At 33.5% G+C, this 17,897-nt stretch overlaps 1 protein-coding gene across 19 annotated transcripts in view; it reads left to right on the top strand.

Annotated features, from left to right (window-relative positions):
* The first annotated feature begins 8,860 nt into the window (after positions 1-8,860).
* The window catches only part of LOC105197190 (troponin I), a 34,468-nt gene continuing 25,431 nt past the window's right edge, over positions 8,861-17,897 (top strand). For 8 of the 19 annotated variants that reach the window (XM_026136856.2, XM_026136854.2, XM_039447246.1 and 5 more), the window contains exons 1-2: positions 8,861-8,974; positions 15,037-15,080. In XM_026136856.2, coding sequence (XP_025992641.1) covers positions 15,066-15,080 — 15 coding nt within the window. In that variant the 5' untranslated portion in view covers positions 8,861-8,974; positions 15,037-15,065. Of the gene's footprint in view, positions 8,975-9,375; positions 9,395-15,036; positions 15,081-17,897 lie in introns of those variants that run through there. The other 11 variants (XM_026136852.2, XM_026136849.2, XM_026136853.2 and 8 more) reach the window with 4 other exon arrangements.

The raw sequence follows: 17,897 nt of genomic DNA, 5'->3' as shown, positions 1-17,897 counted from the left end.
TTTTGGAATATGTTGTTTTTATATAACGATTGAATCGGTTATACCTACAAAATCTCAAAATTATATGATGCTTTTTACTAGCAACTAGCGTGTAAATATTTTTTTAGTCGCTAATTTTCTAATTTGCTAGAAGACTAGCAAGCTAATTACTGAATAATAGCATCATATAAATTAATCTTTACCTTTAAAAAAATTATGACAATAAAGATCTAAATGATGAAAAAGAGGTATTAATTCACTTTTCACTTTTTTATCTCATGAATTATCGCATTTATGAAAAATACAACGGTGCTTCATTTCTAAAAGCTCTCGATAGATGCAACGCCATTTTTTTTTTGTTACCGCGCGCGCTCTATCGCCTTTCATAATTCCCACCTTTCCTCGTTAATTTGACGAAATCGGGATGCAGCAAACTGATGCTCGCGCGAGTTAGAGAGAGAGAGAGAGAGAGAGAGAGAGGTCCTAGCCAGGCAACCAGGGGTTTCAGGTCGATGCACTCCTATGCTCGGTTGCCAGCGAGAGTTCGACGCCCCGCGTCATCCTCTGACGTCATTCTACCCTACCTTGCAATCCCAGGTTATCCCCCCGCGCGCCACCGACACCGATGCAACAACGGGAACCGGCCAGATCAAATTTTCGTCCTTCAAAAACTGGATCGGAACCTCTTCTCGCTCATGTCGATAGAATTGTTTCTTATAGACGTAATAGGTACCTACATCTATGACTGTACCTAATTACTCACTTATCTTAAATAAAAAAACATAATTTCTTTACGCGTAATTGTTTTCGTTTCATGTGAATTACTTCTACAAAAAAATAAAAGATCTCAAAATATCTTGATCTTTCGATTCCCATTTATTAATTTCCTAAGCGGTTCAGCCCAAAAAATTTTTCGATAATAGCATGTTTATGACATTCAAAATTATATTAAAATATAATAAATAAACATCCTATATGTACCTATAATATAATGTCATTTATTTTTATTTATCGAGATAGAATCTTTGAATCTAAAACTATAAATTATATAAAACGTATATTATGATATACATTAAATTCAATCACATTATTTGAAAACCACATTCAAGGCCTTCAAACTGGACTAAAGTTAAAAAATTAGTATCTAATATACTTCTCACAATTACGTAGAAAGTTTATGAATGTGTAAACATAGCTATCTGCAAAATTGAAATCAGCTTTTATGTAAACGCAGTGAACACTATTGACCAGCAGCTATTCTGCGATATCTAAATAGACAGTAACGAAGTAATTTTTGCGGCCGCTCTTCAACGCAAATTACACGAGATATCATGATATCTCATTAATCTACATGTCTCTCACGACCTCTGTCTTTCCTATAATAAAAAAAGAATATTTCTATAAGTAATTCTCCTGTACTATTCATAATGACTCGCCTATATGAAAATCGAAAAGTTTAAATTAATAAATAGGTTATTATATATAAATATCATATTATAATGCTGCATGTTATAACTAATAATTTCTTTTTTGTGAAAACAAATCTTATATAAAAATCGAAGGGTTTAAACTAATAAATTAGTTATTATATATGAATAAAATATTATAATGTTGCAAGTTATAACTAATGATCTCTCTTTTCGTGAAAGTAAATATGTCAATAAATTATGATAATTTTTGTGTAATTTATTGTTAAAATAAATGCTAATGCGCAATGTAAAAATCTGTATAAAATATTTATAATCATTTATGTATAAATTAACACAGTTGAAACGTGCAGACATTCAGTGTCTAGCGCAAATTTATGGGAGACATTCGCAATAATTGAGAACGTGTCGATGGAATATGTTTTCCATCGTAGATATGTTGTGTAAACATCCATGTACTAATTCTGTTTTAACACTAGAATTCCGAAGATACAATTTGATAATTTCCCATTCTTGTTTTCGGTTAGTAAAGAGCTATTTTGTATCATTAGAATTATTTGTATCATATTCACATATTTTAAATATTCTGTATAATATAAAGAAAAATTGAAAAAAAATTGAAATGATTAGCAAACCTAAAATAACATTAGCGAGAATTCTGGTATTAATTTCGAATGCTTGTATTAAAATCACTCAAAGAAAATATTATTGCAATCGGTGTCTTAAATATCTATCCAACATGGGATATCATTTAACGTAATTAATTGCCGAAATTAACGAGCCTTCTGTAGAAAATAGTTATTATTTTATCAGAGAGAATCTCACTGCTCGTTCGTTACATCCGGTGTGGCGATTGGCGTGTTATCGCGCGAATTTCCAATCGATACCACGAATTAATATTCTCGATGCGGCCGTTGGTGCAGTCGATAACCTGTCCCTGACGTAACACCCACGCGATGCAGTTGGCGGGAGGAGGGGAGAGGGATGCTGTCTCTTTCTCTCTCCCTTCGACCAAGAGCGAGGAGCGGAAAGGCTGGGGGATGCAGGGGCGCCAAGCAAAACTGGGTCACTGGAGCTTCATTCACATTACGCGGCCATTCATGAGATTTGCCAACCGTTCGGTTTTCGAGCTTTCGGCATATCCCATGACTTTTTTCAAAATTCTCCCCTGTCAGTCTATCGTCCCTCGCCAATTGCGAGGATCCTCGCAACCCTCGTCTCGCAAATGAATCCTTTTCTCACTTTCTTCCAGCTGAGAAAATACGATAACTGAATATAGCCTCAAGACTGAATACGTTTCCCTGTCATTTATCTTTTCTTTCCCTTTCTGCTGCGCGCAAATAACAGTAAATTGTTCTCGAAACTATTTCGATATGTTCTTGGTAACGAGCAATGGAAATCAAACAACTCGGTATCGATTTCGATAGACCTTCTTCTCAGATGATATAAAGTTTATTATGCATTTTATTGCTCGTTGTGTGTTTGCCACAAGCTTTGCTATGCTGCCATTTTATTAAATAATTAAAGTGCAGTATATTTAATTAAATTTTGTATTACATAATCGAGTGTAGGAAACACTAGATTTTTGTTTTATATGCTGGTAAAATATCTCTTTGAATAATAATTTTCAGCTGTCTACATTCATCTTCTAAAGTTTCAGTTTAACTTTACAAAATCTTGGATTTTCTATTATAAATTAACAATTCAACAGTGTCACCAAAAATAAAATGTCGAATATTATTGAAAACTATCGTATTTGTTATACCATCATTTAATAAACATTAATAGTGGAGATAAAGCAGTGATTACATTTTAATATCAAAATTATTATTTAAATAATCGTTTTTCTTTTTTCTCTCTTTCTCTCATTATAAACGCCTTAAAGTTAAAGGCGCTTCGATTCTGCAGATATCCCAAGCATGCGACTGTTATTAATGTCGAATGCAATATATGAGGAAAGCAAAGTCTTGCTGGCGATTTAAAATTTGTCCCCGATAGGGCCGAATCGAGGGAATTTCTCAATAAACCCTTCGACCTCTCTTCCGGTGGTCCGCCTGGGTCTGCCCGACCTAGTTTTCCCCGGGCAATGACGTCGGTATGACGTCACGGGGGTACAAACTAGGTCGCGGGGTCGAAGTACCCCATCGACTTCCCCGTGGATACTTGCCCGCTTGCTCGGTCGCCCGATTCATTGAAAAAAAGGAGCGGGATTAAAATGGTTACTACCGTCGAAGTCGGACATTCTCGTTTGTCTATGTCTGTCCGTTTATCGTGCATCTAATTGAGATTTAATCTTTGTAGAAAAAAAAGTAAAACCGTTAACCCTTTAATATTTACACACTGTATGATCTTACATTTTGAAAGTGGCCTATTGTCAACCAAAAAATAGATTTATTTTACTCATCTCACTCACAATTTTCGCAGAGAAAGAAGCAAATGTCGCATATTGCATTTGCATAATATTATGACGTAAGAAACTCAAAAAAATTGTTAATTTTTTTATATGCATAATACATTCAGAAAAATTATCCAAATGACTGAAAAATTTGTAGATAGAAGACAAGCCTTTATTCAAACTATAATTCACGTCAGAATTGATAGAATTTAATTCCATTTATAATTTTGTGTGCCTCGTAATACAAATAACATTTGAATAAGCGAAATACGTACATACGAAATGTATGTTAAAAAATTCGCACAAAAAGTAAAAAATTGTAAACAGAATTCTATTATTAAATTGGATAAAAATTATAGAACGTTTAAAATCAGCTTTAATCTAATACATCTTGTATAAAATTACACCGCGTCTCCACAATTCTAATATTAGATGGATACTGTTATTTATTAGCCTCCAGGTTCTAAATTGTGCTCTAACCAGTCACTATTATTACCATAAAAAACCGCGCATTCACACATGCTCCACAATACGCCATAAAAATTCCTACATAAGAAATCGCCGATTTAATAGATGGATGACCTGCTTATTTATTCAACGGAATTCTTGAGCGCAATTTAATTACAGGTATAAGTTATTTGCATTGGTTTGTCTTATAGTGCCTCATTTAATTCACGAAAATTGAACACAAACACATCGCAAAAGGTTTCTTAAAATTTATGGAACAATCACAGTACGACGTACTGCGATACCAGACAGATTGCAATCATAAAACAAGACAATTTTCAAAATAACAAATATTTGCACTAATAGACAAGATTGTGAATTGCAGTTAGTCTCTAAAATATTGCGTATTTGAAATATTATACGTTGCATCGTAGGAAAAAATACTGTCTTATTTACTTATTATTAATTTACCTAATTTGCGTGTCGCAAATTTATTATATGTGAGAGATTGTTTGTAATTTGGTATATAGACGCCGACTTAGAGAGGGGGAGGGATAAAGTACCTTTCGCTTCCCTTCCTCCCCCAGTAATGCACAATCAATTAGAAAACGGTCATTATTTGAAATGCTTTTGATTTGCCCCCTCCCCCCTTCCCATCAATATTTTTTTCTCAGTCGACCTATGATTTAATAATCAAGATAAAAGTCAATATTTAAAAGTTTTTATTGACATTAACAAACACCTTTCGCACTTGTACATAAGTCGAACGATAATTGCATCGAGTCACTTCGTTTTAATCTCAGCCAAGGACAGTATCTTTTTTTTTTTAGACTTTCTTTCGATTTTCTTCGATAAATTAGCGTCACATCCTACGATAATTTACAGAATCGTGAGGACAGCATACGATTAGTTTGGTACATTTATACACGCATTTCTCATCACTTGCCAATCGATAACAGGGATATTCAAGTGCCACTGCGACAATGATTTGACATGCGGCAATAGTCATTTCAGCCGCGAGAATGATTGTAGAAGAAACAAAAAAGAAGAAAAATATATTTTAAGGAGAAAAAAGAAATCTCGTACTCGAGATATGCGAGGGAATGGCATCGGTGATTCGGTCGGCGAACGTGTGCGTGCGTGCGTGCATGCGTGCAGTTGTGTGCTGTGTAGAGAAGGCGAAGGGTGAGAACGGCCGATGAGACGGGAGGGCAGGTTGATGACGGTTATTTTTGGAATGTAGGTCACCCATAAACCCCAGCTTGTCCCGTGACGTCACGGGATCGTCGTCGTGGCAACAGGGACGCCGGGTCAATCACCTCTGGTTCAAAGGTAGTCCTCCCTGTCCCCCTTTCACCTCATGATCCGTTCGAGCGTACCACATTCAACCTCCCCCTCCCCCTCCCCCAGGGGCTCTACCTGCAACCCCTTCCGACGAAGAGGGAATAGGTTAAAGGTTACGACACCGATGGGTGCACGCATCAGGAGAACCTGTGCTGTCTTTTAGTCTCCAGCTCATGCCCTTCTCTTTCTCTCTATCGCTTTGTACATACACTTAGATCCGTCCTTTTTGCTCGCATGCACCATTGCACCATTGCACAGAATTTAGGCTCTAATATCAGAGGTGAATGTCAAGGAGGATGATTGTATAGGATTGATTAAGCAATGCACAGATAGCGCTGAGTATAATAATTATGATCTTAATATTAAGTGGGTAGATTACGGTCAATGTGAACGCCATAAAGTTACGAGATGCGAGGTGACGCGGAAAATCTATTTACACCTGATCGCATATTATTTTGAAAGCACCTTAATTGTCAAAGGAAATGCTAAAACCTTGATGTATCAGGGGAGGTGTTTCGCAAAGATTGACGCAAGCGTTACGAAATTGATATCCCTTTGCGCTCTCATTTTAATTAACAAAAAATATTTACAATAACAGTGACATGGCTGTGCGCTGTGCACATTGATGAACCTGCAATATATATACACAGTTTTGTAACGCGCAATCTTTATTAGACAGCGTTACTGTGACATGACCTGTTTACCAATGGAACGTGTACCAATGTAATGAGAGTGTTACAGCAGTAGAGCTTCGAATTCCCCCGCAACTTCTCGCCATCTTCACGATTACACAGTATCTACGTCGCAAACTTTATATTCGGCCGCAACTCGCAGAGACCTGTATTATCTGACCCTACTAAACTACCCGACCAAGTTTCGATATGTACCACGTGTCCGTTTGCGCGCGCTTCTTCCCTACACACAACACTTCATGCTCTTCTGTACTTTTAGCAAAATTTCATTGATTTTTCGGAGGTTGATTAAACCGCGAGTGAGAAACACGTAAGTAAAATTTTTGTGGTGTAGAAAAATAGTAAATATGTAAAATACCAATTCTCTTGAAAAAACGTTATCGATAATGAAGTTTACTGTAGATACATTACCGGGGTTAAACGTGCGACGTAACATCGACATATGCTACGTGGCTGACTCAGCGGGTTTGTTCTACTTGATACTTTGATTTTCCAAAATAACATAATTATGAGTTATTTTGATCTTGTTTGTAATTCTTCTAATTTATGTATAATTCTTTTATTTTAAAATAAATGTAAAAATTATTTCAGTTTTACTTAACTCTTTTATTTTCATTGTAATCACACATAACTACTTATCTAGAATTAAATAGAAAATAAAATATGGATACTAGAATTAATTAATTTTATTTTTATGTAAATATATATGTTGACTTTTTAAAATTTTGTATAGATGGCCATAAAAATTTTAGATCCACACACATGTGTAAATATTAACACAAATGTAAAACACGTCTTGATATATAAATTTTAAACCTTTTTGGTAAAATAGAGTACATGAATCTTTTATTTGATGCTCTTACGTTTGAGAATTATAATGAATATCATGAGGTTTTCAAAATATTATAATTTTGTTGAAATTTTCAAGTGAATTTACTGCTGCACAGCAAAAGTGTTTTCATTAATTAATAACTTTACGATGTAAATTATTATATGTATATAGTTACAATAAAGATAATAATGAAGATAATAAAATGAAGATAATAACAATGAAGATATTAAAAATCTTAATAATTCAATAATAAAAAAGTGAAATAAATACGTCATGCTGTTGTTCGAATAAAATGTTATTTGTCATTTATTAATATTGCTATTGACTTAATAAGACTATTTTTCATTAGACTGCTATTGATGCTGATAATATAACGTCATTTTTTCCCGTGTATTTTCTCGTCTTACATTATTGATGCTATAGAAAGGAATCACATTTGACAGTTTTTACCGATAAGGGAATGTCTCACGTGTCCTTTATAGTATGCGTAACTTCTACTTTCGAGCCAAGAGTTTCATTGAAATTCGACGGTGACATTACGCCGATACGATTGTGTTATGTCGAGGCGCGTCGACGTTTCCGTCATCGTTACCGCGTTTAGTGCCAAACAGCAGCTGCGAGCAAGAGAAATTCAGAAGGTGCCGATAATATCTCGGTTTTCTCCCTACCAAACTGCGCAAAAATGGAATATTAATCATTTTTAGATTTTAGATTTGAGACCGTGAGCTTCTTATTTTCCATTGCGTTTTGCTGTACGCCGTTTCATGTATTCGACTTGTCTTGAAGAATAATACATCTTTTTATTTAGACTTTTTATTCCTACTGGATTATTTGAGGAATGAAATATATTACGAAGAATAAAATTACTATCGGCCAAAATAAACATATATTTCAAGAGTATTTATTAATAAAAGAATATTTACATAATATTCTGTTTTGTACTACAGCACGTATGAATTTATCCCTCTGACATTATACTAATTATGTACATATCAGAACATATTCTTAAAAACATATACGTAAAGAAAAGAAGTTCTCTCTAAAATTAACATGTTTTCTTAATTTTACTTAATTTTAATTTAATTTTATTTTATTAAATGCAATTTTTAATTTAAGAGGTAATTCTTTGATGATAGAAAATGTTTACTTTAGTAACAAGAAAATTGTTTCTATAAATTAATTACATTGCTAAAGACTATTGGAGAAAATTGTTTGATTAAAACAAAGTAATTTTACTTGAGACGAGTAACTTTTTCTCGTGTATTAAAATTAATCAAAAGATGTTATGTCTTTTTATGTATTTCATGTAGTAGAAATTAGAAAAATCACAAAATTTTTTTCAAAATGATGTCCAATGTCTATCTTGATTTTTGAGATAAATTCTAAGAGAAAATTCTTTCCGTGTGCGCATCATCTTCCTACAAATACATAGAATGCATTTATTAAATATTGCTTCTTTGATTGGAAATTCTATTAACAAGTCGTTCCTTAATAATTTGTTTCTTAATTAATGTTGTTTGAGAGCAAAAGAGTTCAAGACCTTGTCTCATAACAGCCATGGTAATATCATGAGCGTGATCAGAAGGCGATCCGGCGAACAAACGCGTGAGCCTAGCGACGTATATCAGGCGGGCTCGGCTCCGTTTTCAGTTTCCGATTATTTTTGGCAGCAAGCAAAGCGAGCGGAGCTCTCGCCTAAAAATGATTACGACCAATGGCGTGTTGCTATTGGTCATGCATGTACCACGTGAACCGGCCTACGATGGAGGTTCACGAAGTCGACTAGGTATCCACGATGGCACAGTCAGCTGCCTAAGGTCCAGTTGGCCAGTCGCAGCCAGCAAGCTTTCTCCACAAGGTAAGCCCTTTTCCTGTAGTCCTCGCGATTGTCCTCGTTATTGTCGCAACGCGAGAGTGTCACGGAAGACGTCTTGTTCCTCAGGAGGAAGTCTGGAAAATGTCCGAATAGGAGAAAAAAAAAATAGAAGACTCGCTATTTCTTCTTCCAGAAATGGAGTTGTTGTTTTTGAAATGCTGCTTCGAATATTGTTCGGAAGTTTCCGCGTTCGAGTGTCAGTGAAACGAGTGGTTGTACAAAAGATACTTTTCAAGGTTGTGACGATTGATTCGCCCGAGACTCCCGAGACAGTGACTGATCGGCGATCATCGAGGAGCGATCGCTCGTCTTGAAAGTGACGCGGAGTTGAAAGTGATGGACGAGAACTTTTTCTGTTTATAGATCCAACTCGACCATTGATCGGTTATTCGGAACACTTTGGTAAAATACGTGTGCACCTCAGTCATGCCGTCACCTTTCTTTCACCTTCTTATGTCGCATTTTAATCTTAATCAAGAGAAGTTGTAAAATTTTGTTTCCGTCAATGGAACGGTGTTGGATCGTTATCATTATCATTATCATTGTTTTTTTACAATTAATTTTTTCGGAATTTATAATTTAATGAAGAGAAAATGCTTATGTTATCTTCTTTAATTTAACTAAACGATTCAACAATGTAGAACGCAGCTTCTCCCGAGCAGGGTTTTACCCTTTTTTTTTTTTTTCGTCATCTCGCATAATTTAATGAGATTTAGCGAGATCTATTTTTACGATGCTTGCCTCTTTGATATCGGAGATGGTACGCGCGTCTCGATAGGATAGGACGTGTCTCAGAATGGTTCGAGCGCGAGGAAATCTATACTTAGCAAAGGCGATCATCCATTACAAACAGAAAAGGAGGCGTTGCGGCAAGTTAATGGACGGAAAGAATTTGATCGCTCCGCGAGATCTTTATAAAATTTCGATACTACGTACCAATATTCTGGCGTTGACAAATTCGCATGCACTAACGTCACTCGTGACGCAGGGGCAACAAAATTATATCCCGGTTATGCAACGCTCGCTCGAATTCCACGTCAGTCGTGGAACGCTCTGTGCAGAGATCAAAAGGCAGAATATATATATAGAAACTGAGCATTATAACATTCCGAGGGATATTTTTAAAAGATTTATTTTTGCGATATCAGTCTCTACTCTAATAATTTACGGAAAAATATTTCTTATCGCTTTACTCTGATTTCAATCGATATTAGGAAAATTAGTTATTTCCCTAATTAATACATATAAAGAGAGATAAATAATTATTATTGCACGAAACGCGCAAGGAAGAGATGTGAAATAAATATATTCGCGATGGACTGGTACACATAAATATCATCTTACTAATATTACTAATGACATCTCGTTTTGTCGTTCGGTTGTTTGTTTCGCTCGTACAACCGTAAAGTTCCTCAAGTATTTTCGGAATGCGAACTGTCACCGTAGACAAGGTACAATCCATCTTGTCGAACGTTTTGGAGCTCCGACAACGAGCGCGCGTCGTGCAAGCGCGCCACTAAATGCGTAATTGTTATTTCCTTAACCGAATTGCACAATTTCGGATGCGCGCACACAGAAGTTTACCTATATAAGTTATCTGTTTTGAAACTTCGTTGAATCCCGCCTTGCGGGATGGGATGCCCCGACGGCGCGCGGCGCGCGGCGCGACGGCGCGGCGGCGAGTCGATACACCGCAGGGGCGCGAAATTCCGCAACGGGAGAGTCTCGCTAATAAGGAGCGAGATCGTCGTGTCTCGCGCTGAGATACGCGCGCGATATTTTCCCCTCGGGCGTCTCTCCCGTCATTTCCGCGGAACGAAATGTCATTCGCAAATAGCGTGACGTGCTGACGGGCGCATATTCGTCGGCGAGCGAATCCTCTCTTGCTCTCGCGCGGCGAGAACGTGCGCGACTTTGTTTGTCCGTTCGCCTCGCCGTTTCGACATCGAATCCAGTTGAAGCTGCCGACGTCGACGGAATATCTACCGTGGTTGTTGCATCCAAATTTGGATCGTCGACGTTGCCCGACGTCCCGACGACGGCACGTCGCGGAAAGTGGGGACGGCCGGCGTCTATTTTCGCGCGCCGGATATTCTATACCGCGCGCGTCGAAAGAGAGAGAAAGAGAGAGAATACGCTCTCGTCTTTTCATCTCGCAGCACGTTAAGCGGCGAAATCTAAATCGTGCGCGTGTGCCGCATGATTTATCGACACGACAGGTCGGTCAAATCGATGCCGTCAATGCTTGTCGGCCCGAAAGGAACGAAGGCGCGTCGGTGATCGATTCCTCCTGGTTATGTACTATTATTTTCACCGTATACGAACGCACCGGACGGATAGTGTAGGAATCAGAACAACATGGCTCAAAATTAACTTAAGATGTATGCGTCGATTGACTTTAGCTATCTAAATCGAAAAGGTATTAAATATAATATCTCAAATAATGAGCAGTGTAATTTAGTTGCTAATCGATATAAAACATTAACATCTCTTGCATAACATGACGCTTTGTCAAGAAACACATTACATGTGTATATCCATATATATTTTGATATATTCCGTTTGTTTAAATTTTATTACAAACTTTGTTACGAATATTATTATTTTTACATATAAATAACATGGAGACATTAAAAAATAAGCAAAAACTGTTTTACATTCGTGCTTAATATTCGTTATATATTGAGATTATTTATAATGGCTCGCTTTTTTTATATCATACACTCGGAGAAAAAAATCGCATCAACAAATATATTTGTGAACAAATATCACCTCGACGTATTACAAAGTTGTAATCGAAACAATAATAAGTTATATGAACTAAGAAAAACACAGTAATATTAACTATTTATAGTAAAATTGTTGAGTAAACTAAAGAAAAATAATAATGCAAATATAAGTTATGGAAAAAATTAAACCGAGTGAGATTAGACTTTGTTTTTACTTCTAGCATTTAGGGCTCTGCACCATTATTACATCATAATTATTCCGATTGTATACTTAATGGATCCTACGTAAATTAGAGATATGTAATTGTCATAACTTATTTGTGGTAAAGTCTATGTAACTATGTAATTATATTGTAGCTGTGGTGTTATTTCATTTTAAACTAATAGTACAAGGTTGTCGTGGTGAGACAAACTATCTTATAGTTATTGCAATTAAAACTTTAGTTGCAATAACTGAAATTTATTGAACATGTACATTACTTTTATTAAATACGTACATTACTGAAATTTATTGAATATGTACATTACTTTTACATACAAAACTTGTATAGTTGTTAGTGTATATTTTGATATATTTCACATTGTATTATTATGAATATTATTCTTTTTTTTGCATTTATGTAGAATCTTAGAAAATCAGTAAAAATTGTTTCATAATTTTTGTTATATATTGAGCTTATTTATAATGGTCGCTTTTTTCATTATATCATATTAACATTAGTGTTAATATTTACGACACACTTTCAAATGTTTTCCAAAAGTCTCAAAAATCAAAATTATACTTGGAAATAATAGTACATAAATTAATGATATGTTTTGTATAGTTAAGTAATGTAATTTTGAAATTTTAAACCTCTTAAGAACAAATATTACTGTTTGTTCGAAGAGAAAAGTTTCTTAAGGGTGCACCGCAAAATCGAAATTACTATCCAATATAAGAGCACATAAATCTTATACATTTGATTTTTGAATGGGTTATTCATTCTCAGTAAACTACCATATTTTTCACTGCTTGGTTATACTAGGGAGTTGTTGAAGATATGACGTGTTTTTTAAAGTGCTTTTAAGCGCCAAAAAGTCTGAAAAAATTCTGGCAACACTCTTCCAATATCTAGGAACGTTTGTATAGTTGTATAAGCCGAAATGTTTTTTACCATATTTGTACATGACTGAATTTGAAGCAGAATCGGTAAAATGTATTGTTACAACAAAGAATTCATATTTTTTTATACGCGCATAAACAATCCTTTTAGTTTCAAACAGTCCAAGATTAGTATTTATTATAGAAAAAAAATAGTGTAATGGTACCCGCTTTACAAAAATATAATTATTTAATAATTTGAAAATTAATATTTTTAATTAATAAAAAAATATAAAAAAATGTTGATAGAAGACAAAAAATATTTTATGAAAAAGAATCAGTAACATACTAATTCTTTTATTTTAGAAATATTATTAAGGTTTCTATTTTTTGAACATATTTGTAACATATTTGTAACGCGTAGATACCTCCTTGTCAAGTGTTGTACGCATTATTATAAACATGTACATTCTTTGCAAAAGAACATTTTTTGTATGCGTACGATGTTCTCGCAAACTGCTTTATGACATAAAATATATCAATATACGGTTTCTTTTTCGGATTTCCGCTCACAAAAGGTACGTTTTTTTTCTACAAAACGCACGGATACGTTTTAAAATTTCACGTATGGTTGATTTCAATGTTCTACTCAAACTACCTACATATAAACGAGCTTGAATATAAGATTGTAAGAGAGAAAACGAGAGCTCTTTTATAAAATGCCCTCGTCTCTCCCCTTCCCTCCCATCAGTTTATAAAATATGTATATCTTCTTCAGAACATTCTTGCATCTTGAATATGAGTTTATTCTAAAATTTTTGTATTATGATGAAAATAAATTTTTTAATATCAAAGTAAAGGCTAAAAATAGCAAAAAGCATGATCCACTTTCTTTGACAAAAAACAAATTTCATCTGACTAGAGAAATCGTCAACGATACCAGCACGGTTTTCGCAGGTTCCATACGAAATATTTAATCAAAATTTTTTGTAACACTGCACCGCGCTCGTATTTTCTTTTTTATAATTTATAACAGTACACAACAAAAAATTTTGTGTTAAATTTATATAACACATTTTACATGTCCAAAATGGTCTATCCAAATTTTTCTAGATGAATTTAACAAAGATGAATATGTTAGAAGATAATAAAAAATATTATGTAATTTGCTACAAATTATATTACTGTTTGACACAATTTGGAAACAAATTATGGATTATTAGGAAAATTGACTGAAAATTCACATTTATAATGTATTGACATGAACGCTTTATTCTTTTAGCTTAGAATTTACCTTTCAAAATTATATTACTTTTATATTATGTGTTTATTTATTTATAAATTATTTTATATTACATTAAGAAAAAAAATATATTGAATATCAATTTAATAAAATATTTAAATAATAAAATCACATTATATAAACTAATACTTGAGTATGTTAAAAATTCAGACATTTTAACATCAATTTTAACACAAATACAAAATGTTTTTTACTGTGTAACATTTTTGATGAGTCTGCTTGATAAATTCGACATTTGCTTATTCTATATTTTTAGTGATTACTCATACATTTATGTTGCTAATTATATTTCTTTAATTAATTAATAATTGAGAGATTATACATAAATGTAAAAGTTCATAAACAAATATTTACAATAATTATATTTTTTAAATGTCATAAATTTTGATTTTATAAACGCCAATCAGAATATTGCAGCAATATTTTAAAATCCTACACTATACGACGTACATTCGATCTTTCATTCACTGTCAATGCCCCAAGCAGAAAAACAAAAAATCATCATGACATCAAAATCATGACGTCAAATTGACTGCAAAATAATTATTAAAGTCGTTTCGATCACGATTCACTTTAATGTCATTTTGACATCATTGTGACTCGTTGTTCTGCTCGGGGTCATTTCATCATTATTTTTGTTCGCTCCATTTGCGCGATTGCTTATACGCATCGCGAAAAGCGCGACGGCATCTCCGCGTTTGACAATCGGTGAACCGGTATGCATACGCAAATACTTCGTGCTCACAGGCGCTCCCGTTCGATCTCGTTCCACTGGCGATGCCAGGGGGTCCCGATCGCAGGCGCCTATTTATTTTAACGACCAGAGAGTTCCGATGGTACTCCCTATTAATAGCACGCCGGTGTACCAAGGTTTTTAACCACTGCACATACACGACAATAACGTTTGCACGGTTTTCTGTTATTTTTTTAGGTAGACGCGTGTAACAACAAGACACCACCATGGCGGACGACGAGGTTAGGTGTGTATTCGAATCTGGATTCTCTTTACTACGTTTCTTTGTGCCCTTATTCGTTATTTAAAAGGTCAACGATTGGGGAAGGACTGATGTCCTTAATCCAGAAAAATTCTCAAAAATTAAAAAAAAAACTCTACTTCGGTTTTTTCTTTGCCGTTTTTTTGAGTTATTTTTTTTTTTTTAACCCAGATAACAAAGTGTCTGTCTTGTTACTGGCATGCTGCTCTCATTCATATCATGTGTTGCTATTAGAATTGCTATTAGAATTGCAACAACTGAGTTCGCATTTGTTGGCAAACTGATACCTTTACGGTATAATTTAACTTTGAATAACAACTTGCCGACAACATACTGGTACATCTAAAATCGTCGGTAAAATTTACATTATTCTTATTATGTTGATGTAATAATTTATAGGCACATAATTCTGTTATATTACGAGGTTGTACTAGCAGTGTAATAGCAAAATAGCAACATTGATGTTGCTATTTTACTATTACACTGCTGGCCTATACGTCATCGCCTGCGTGTTGCTTCAATGTGCTGATATATGCTTTGAAATCGTTGCAGATAAATATAAAACAAGTTGCCGGGATCATAAGCAGTCACAAATTTACGCGAATTTGCTTGGAAGCGCTTTGTTATCTGGGAAGATAACGCCATTTTTGTTATCGTTTATGTTAACGGTTTTAAGATTTCTTTCACATTTTAACACTACAATATCCATCAATAAAGTCCACTGTCATTATTACAGCCATATCTTTTTCATATTTTTCTGGAAAAAAACAATTAAGTTTATTCTTCAATTTTATTTTTCTAAAAAATTAAGAACACTACACACAGAAAAATACTGCTAAGAAAAACGTTTACTCAATTTATTTCTTTTTTTTTTCTAGTAAGTGATGACTTTTTAACAAAGAATATTTTCTTGATATTGAATTGTTTTAAAATGTACTCATCATAAATTAAAAAGAAACTCATTATTATTTATCGAGAAAAAAAAGAATTTGTACTCTTTCGAAGAATAATATAAAATTGTATCGAAGAAAAGTTAGAATAATAAACAAATCAAATTTTGATTTTAATATTCTTGATGAAGTATAGAATTACTAGAATTCGGAAAATATTTTGAATAAATTTAATGATGAATTTATGATAGATTTGCTGATATATAAACTCATGAAATATTTTAAATAAATAATATTTACTTAATTCAAATACATATTTTTTTGTGTGTTCACAGAAAAATAAAAACTTAATTTAAATAAATATATCTTGTTTCAAGTAAATAAGTGTATTTTAAAATTATTATTAAGGAAATATTTTTTGTAAAGATAATCGTTACTTAAAAAAAGAAACTAAAAACTGAGAGAGTAATCGCGTTTTTTAGCAAAAAAAAAACATTTTTCTGTGTGTATTAAGCGAAATTAGCAAAATCGCCTTTTTCCATATTTTTCAAAGAAAACCCGGAACAATTTTGGTTTCCTTCCTCCATTTTATTTTTTTGGAAAATTAATAACACTTAGGAAGGATCATGGCATGCAATTCCATGAAAATGCACACTGAATATTTCTTAATATGCACATTCTTTTTTTCATATTGCACCTCCGGTGGATTTTCGCCATTGCTGATTTTCACATTCAACAACGGAAACGCTGAAATACCACGCACACATCCTTCATGTTGAATTCGTGCAGTAAAATTAGCATTACTGTCGAAAGGTATGCATTGTTTGAGCTTTCTGTGATTCTGTGAGAGATCGCTAGTATAAACTGTAGTTTTAGCAAAGACAGCATAGACCTTGTCAATAAAAATAAAACGGTGAATTTACTGACAAAGAGAGAGTTTTTACCACGAATCTTTCGATTTCCACATTGCATACATTGAAAGTGTATTTGATGGACTTTAATTTCAATAGCTGGAAATATTTAAATTCAGCACATTACATTTCGGAATTATTATCATTAAGCAAAATTAATTTTGTAATTTTTAATATTCTTAATGATTTTAAAATCAAATTCTGTGCTACGTACACTATTGGTCATAAATTTTGAGAACACTTTAGGTTAAATAAAAAAATCTTAAATAATTAAAAAAAAATTATGCGAAATGCAAACATTACAAAACATACATTTTTGTTCTGTAAACTTTTTAAATTTTAAATTTAAAAAGCATTTTATAAAAGTGAGTTTTTACAGAAGAAATTCAATATTATTGTACTGCACGATTGTTTAAAAAAAAACCATAAAAATTTAGAAATTCTATTTTATTTTTGTCTTTAATCAAGCTTTAAAGTAAAATATTGAAAAATATTGAAAAAAAATATTAAATTTCAATTTTATGTAATTTAAGAACAAAGTACAATAAATACTAAAATTTATTGCTTTAATTTTCCTTTTTGAAATAAGTTTTCGAAAAGTTCTGTATGATTTTTTTTCATCGAGATACTTAACTTTTTGTAAGATACGAGAAAATCGGAATTATCGTTCCCGAATTTATGAACCGTAGTGTAAATATATTTTATCGTAACAAGAGACATATCATTCTAAGAGGATATAAAAATTTATCAAATACACGTTTTTAACGAATAAATCAATATCATAACATTGATTTATATCTTCTCCTTCAATATTATACTTCTACAATATAAAGCTTTTATGTGTAAAGCTCCGAGGACTTCGTGCAGACCGAGAGCCTTTTTTTTTTTCTTCTACAGTGGCATTTTTAAGACAGCTTTGTAGAAGATATAGATGGCGGTCAAGGATGAGCCACATAGTTTGTGCGCCCTGAAAAAGATTTATACGCTATGTAGAAT

Source organism: Solenopsis invicta, chromosome 3, assembly GCF_016802725.1.
Source record: "Solenopsis invicta isolate M01_SB chromosome 3, UNIL_Sinv_3.0, whole genome shotgun sequence".
Classification (NCBI taxonomy): Eukaryota; Metazoa; Arthropoda; class Insecta; order Hymenoptera; family Formicidae; genus Solenopsis; species Solenopsis invicta.
The sequence above is the reverse complement of the archived record's forward strand: the minus strand, read 5'-3'. Positions and strand labels throughout refer to the sequence as shown.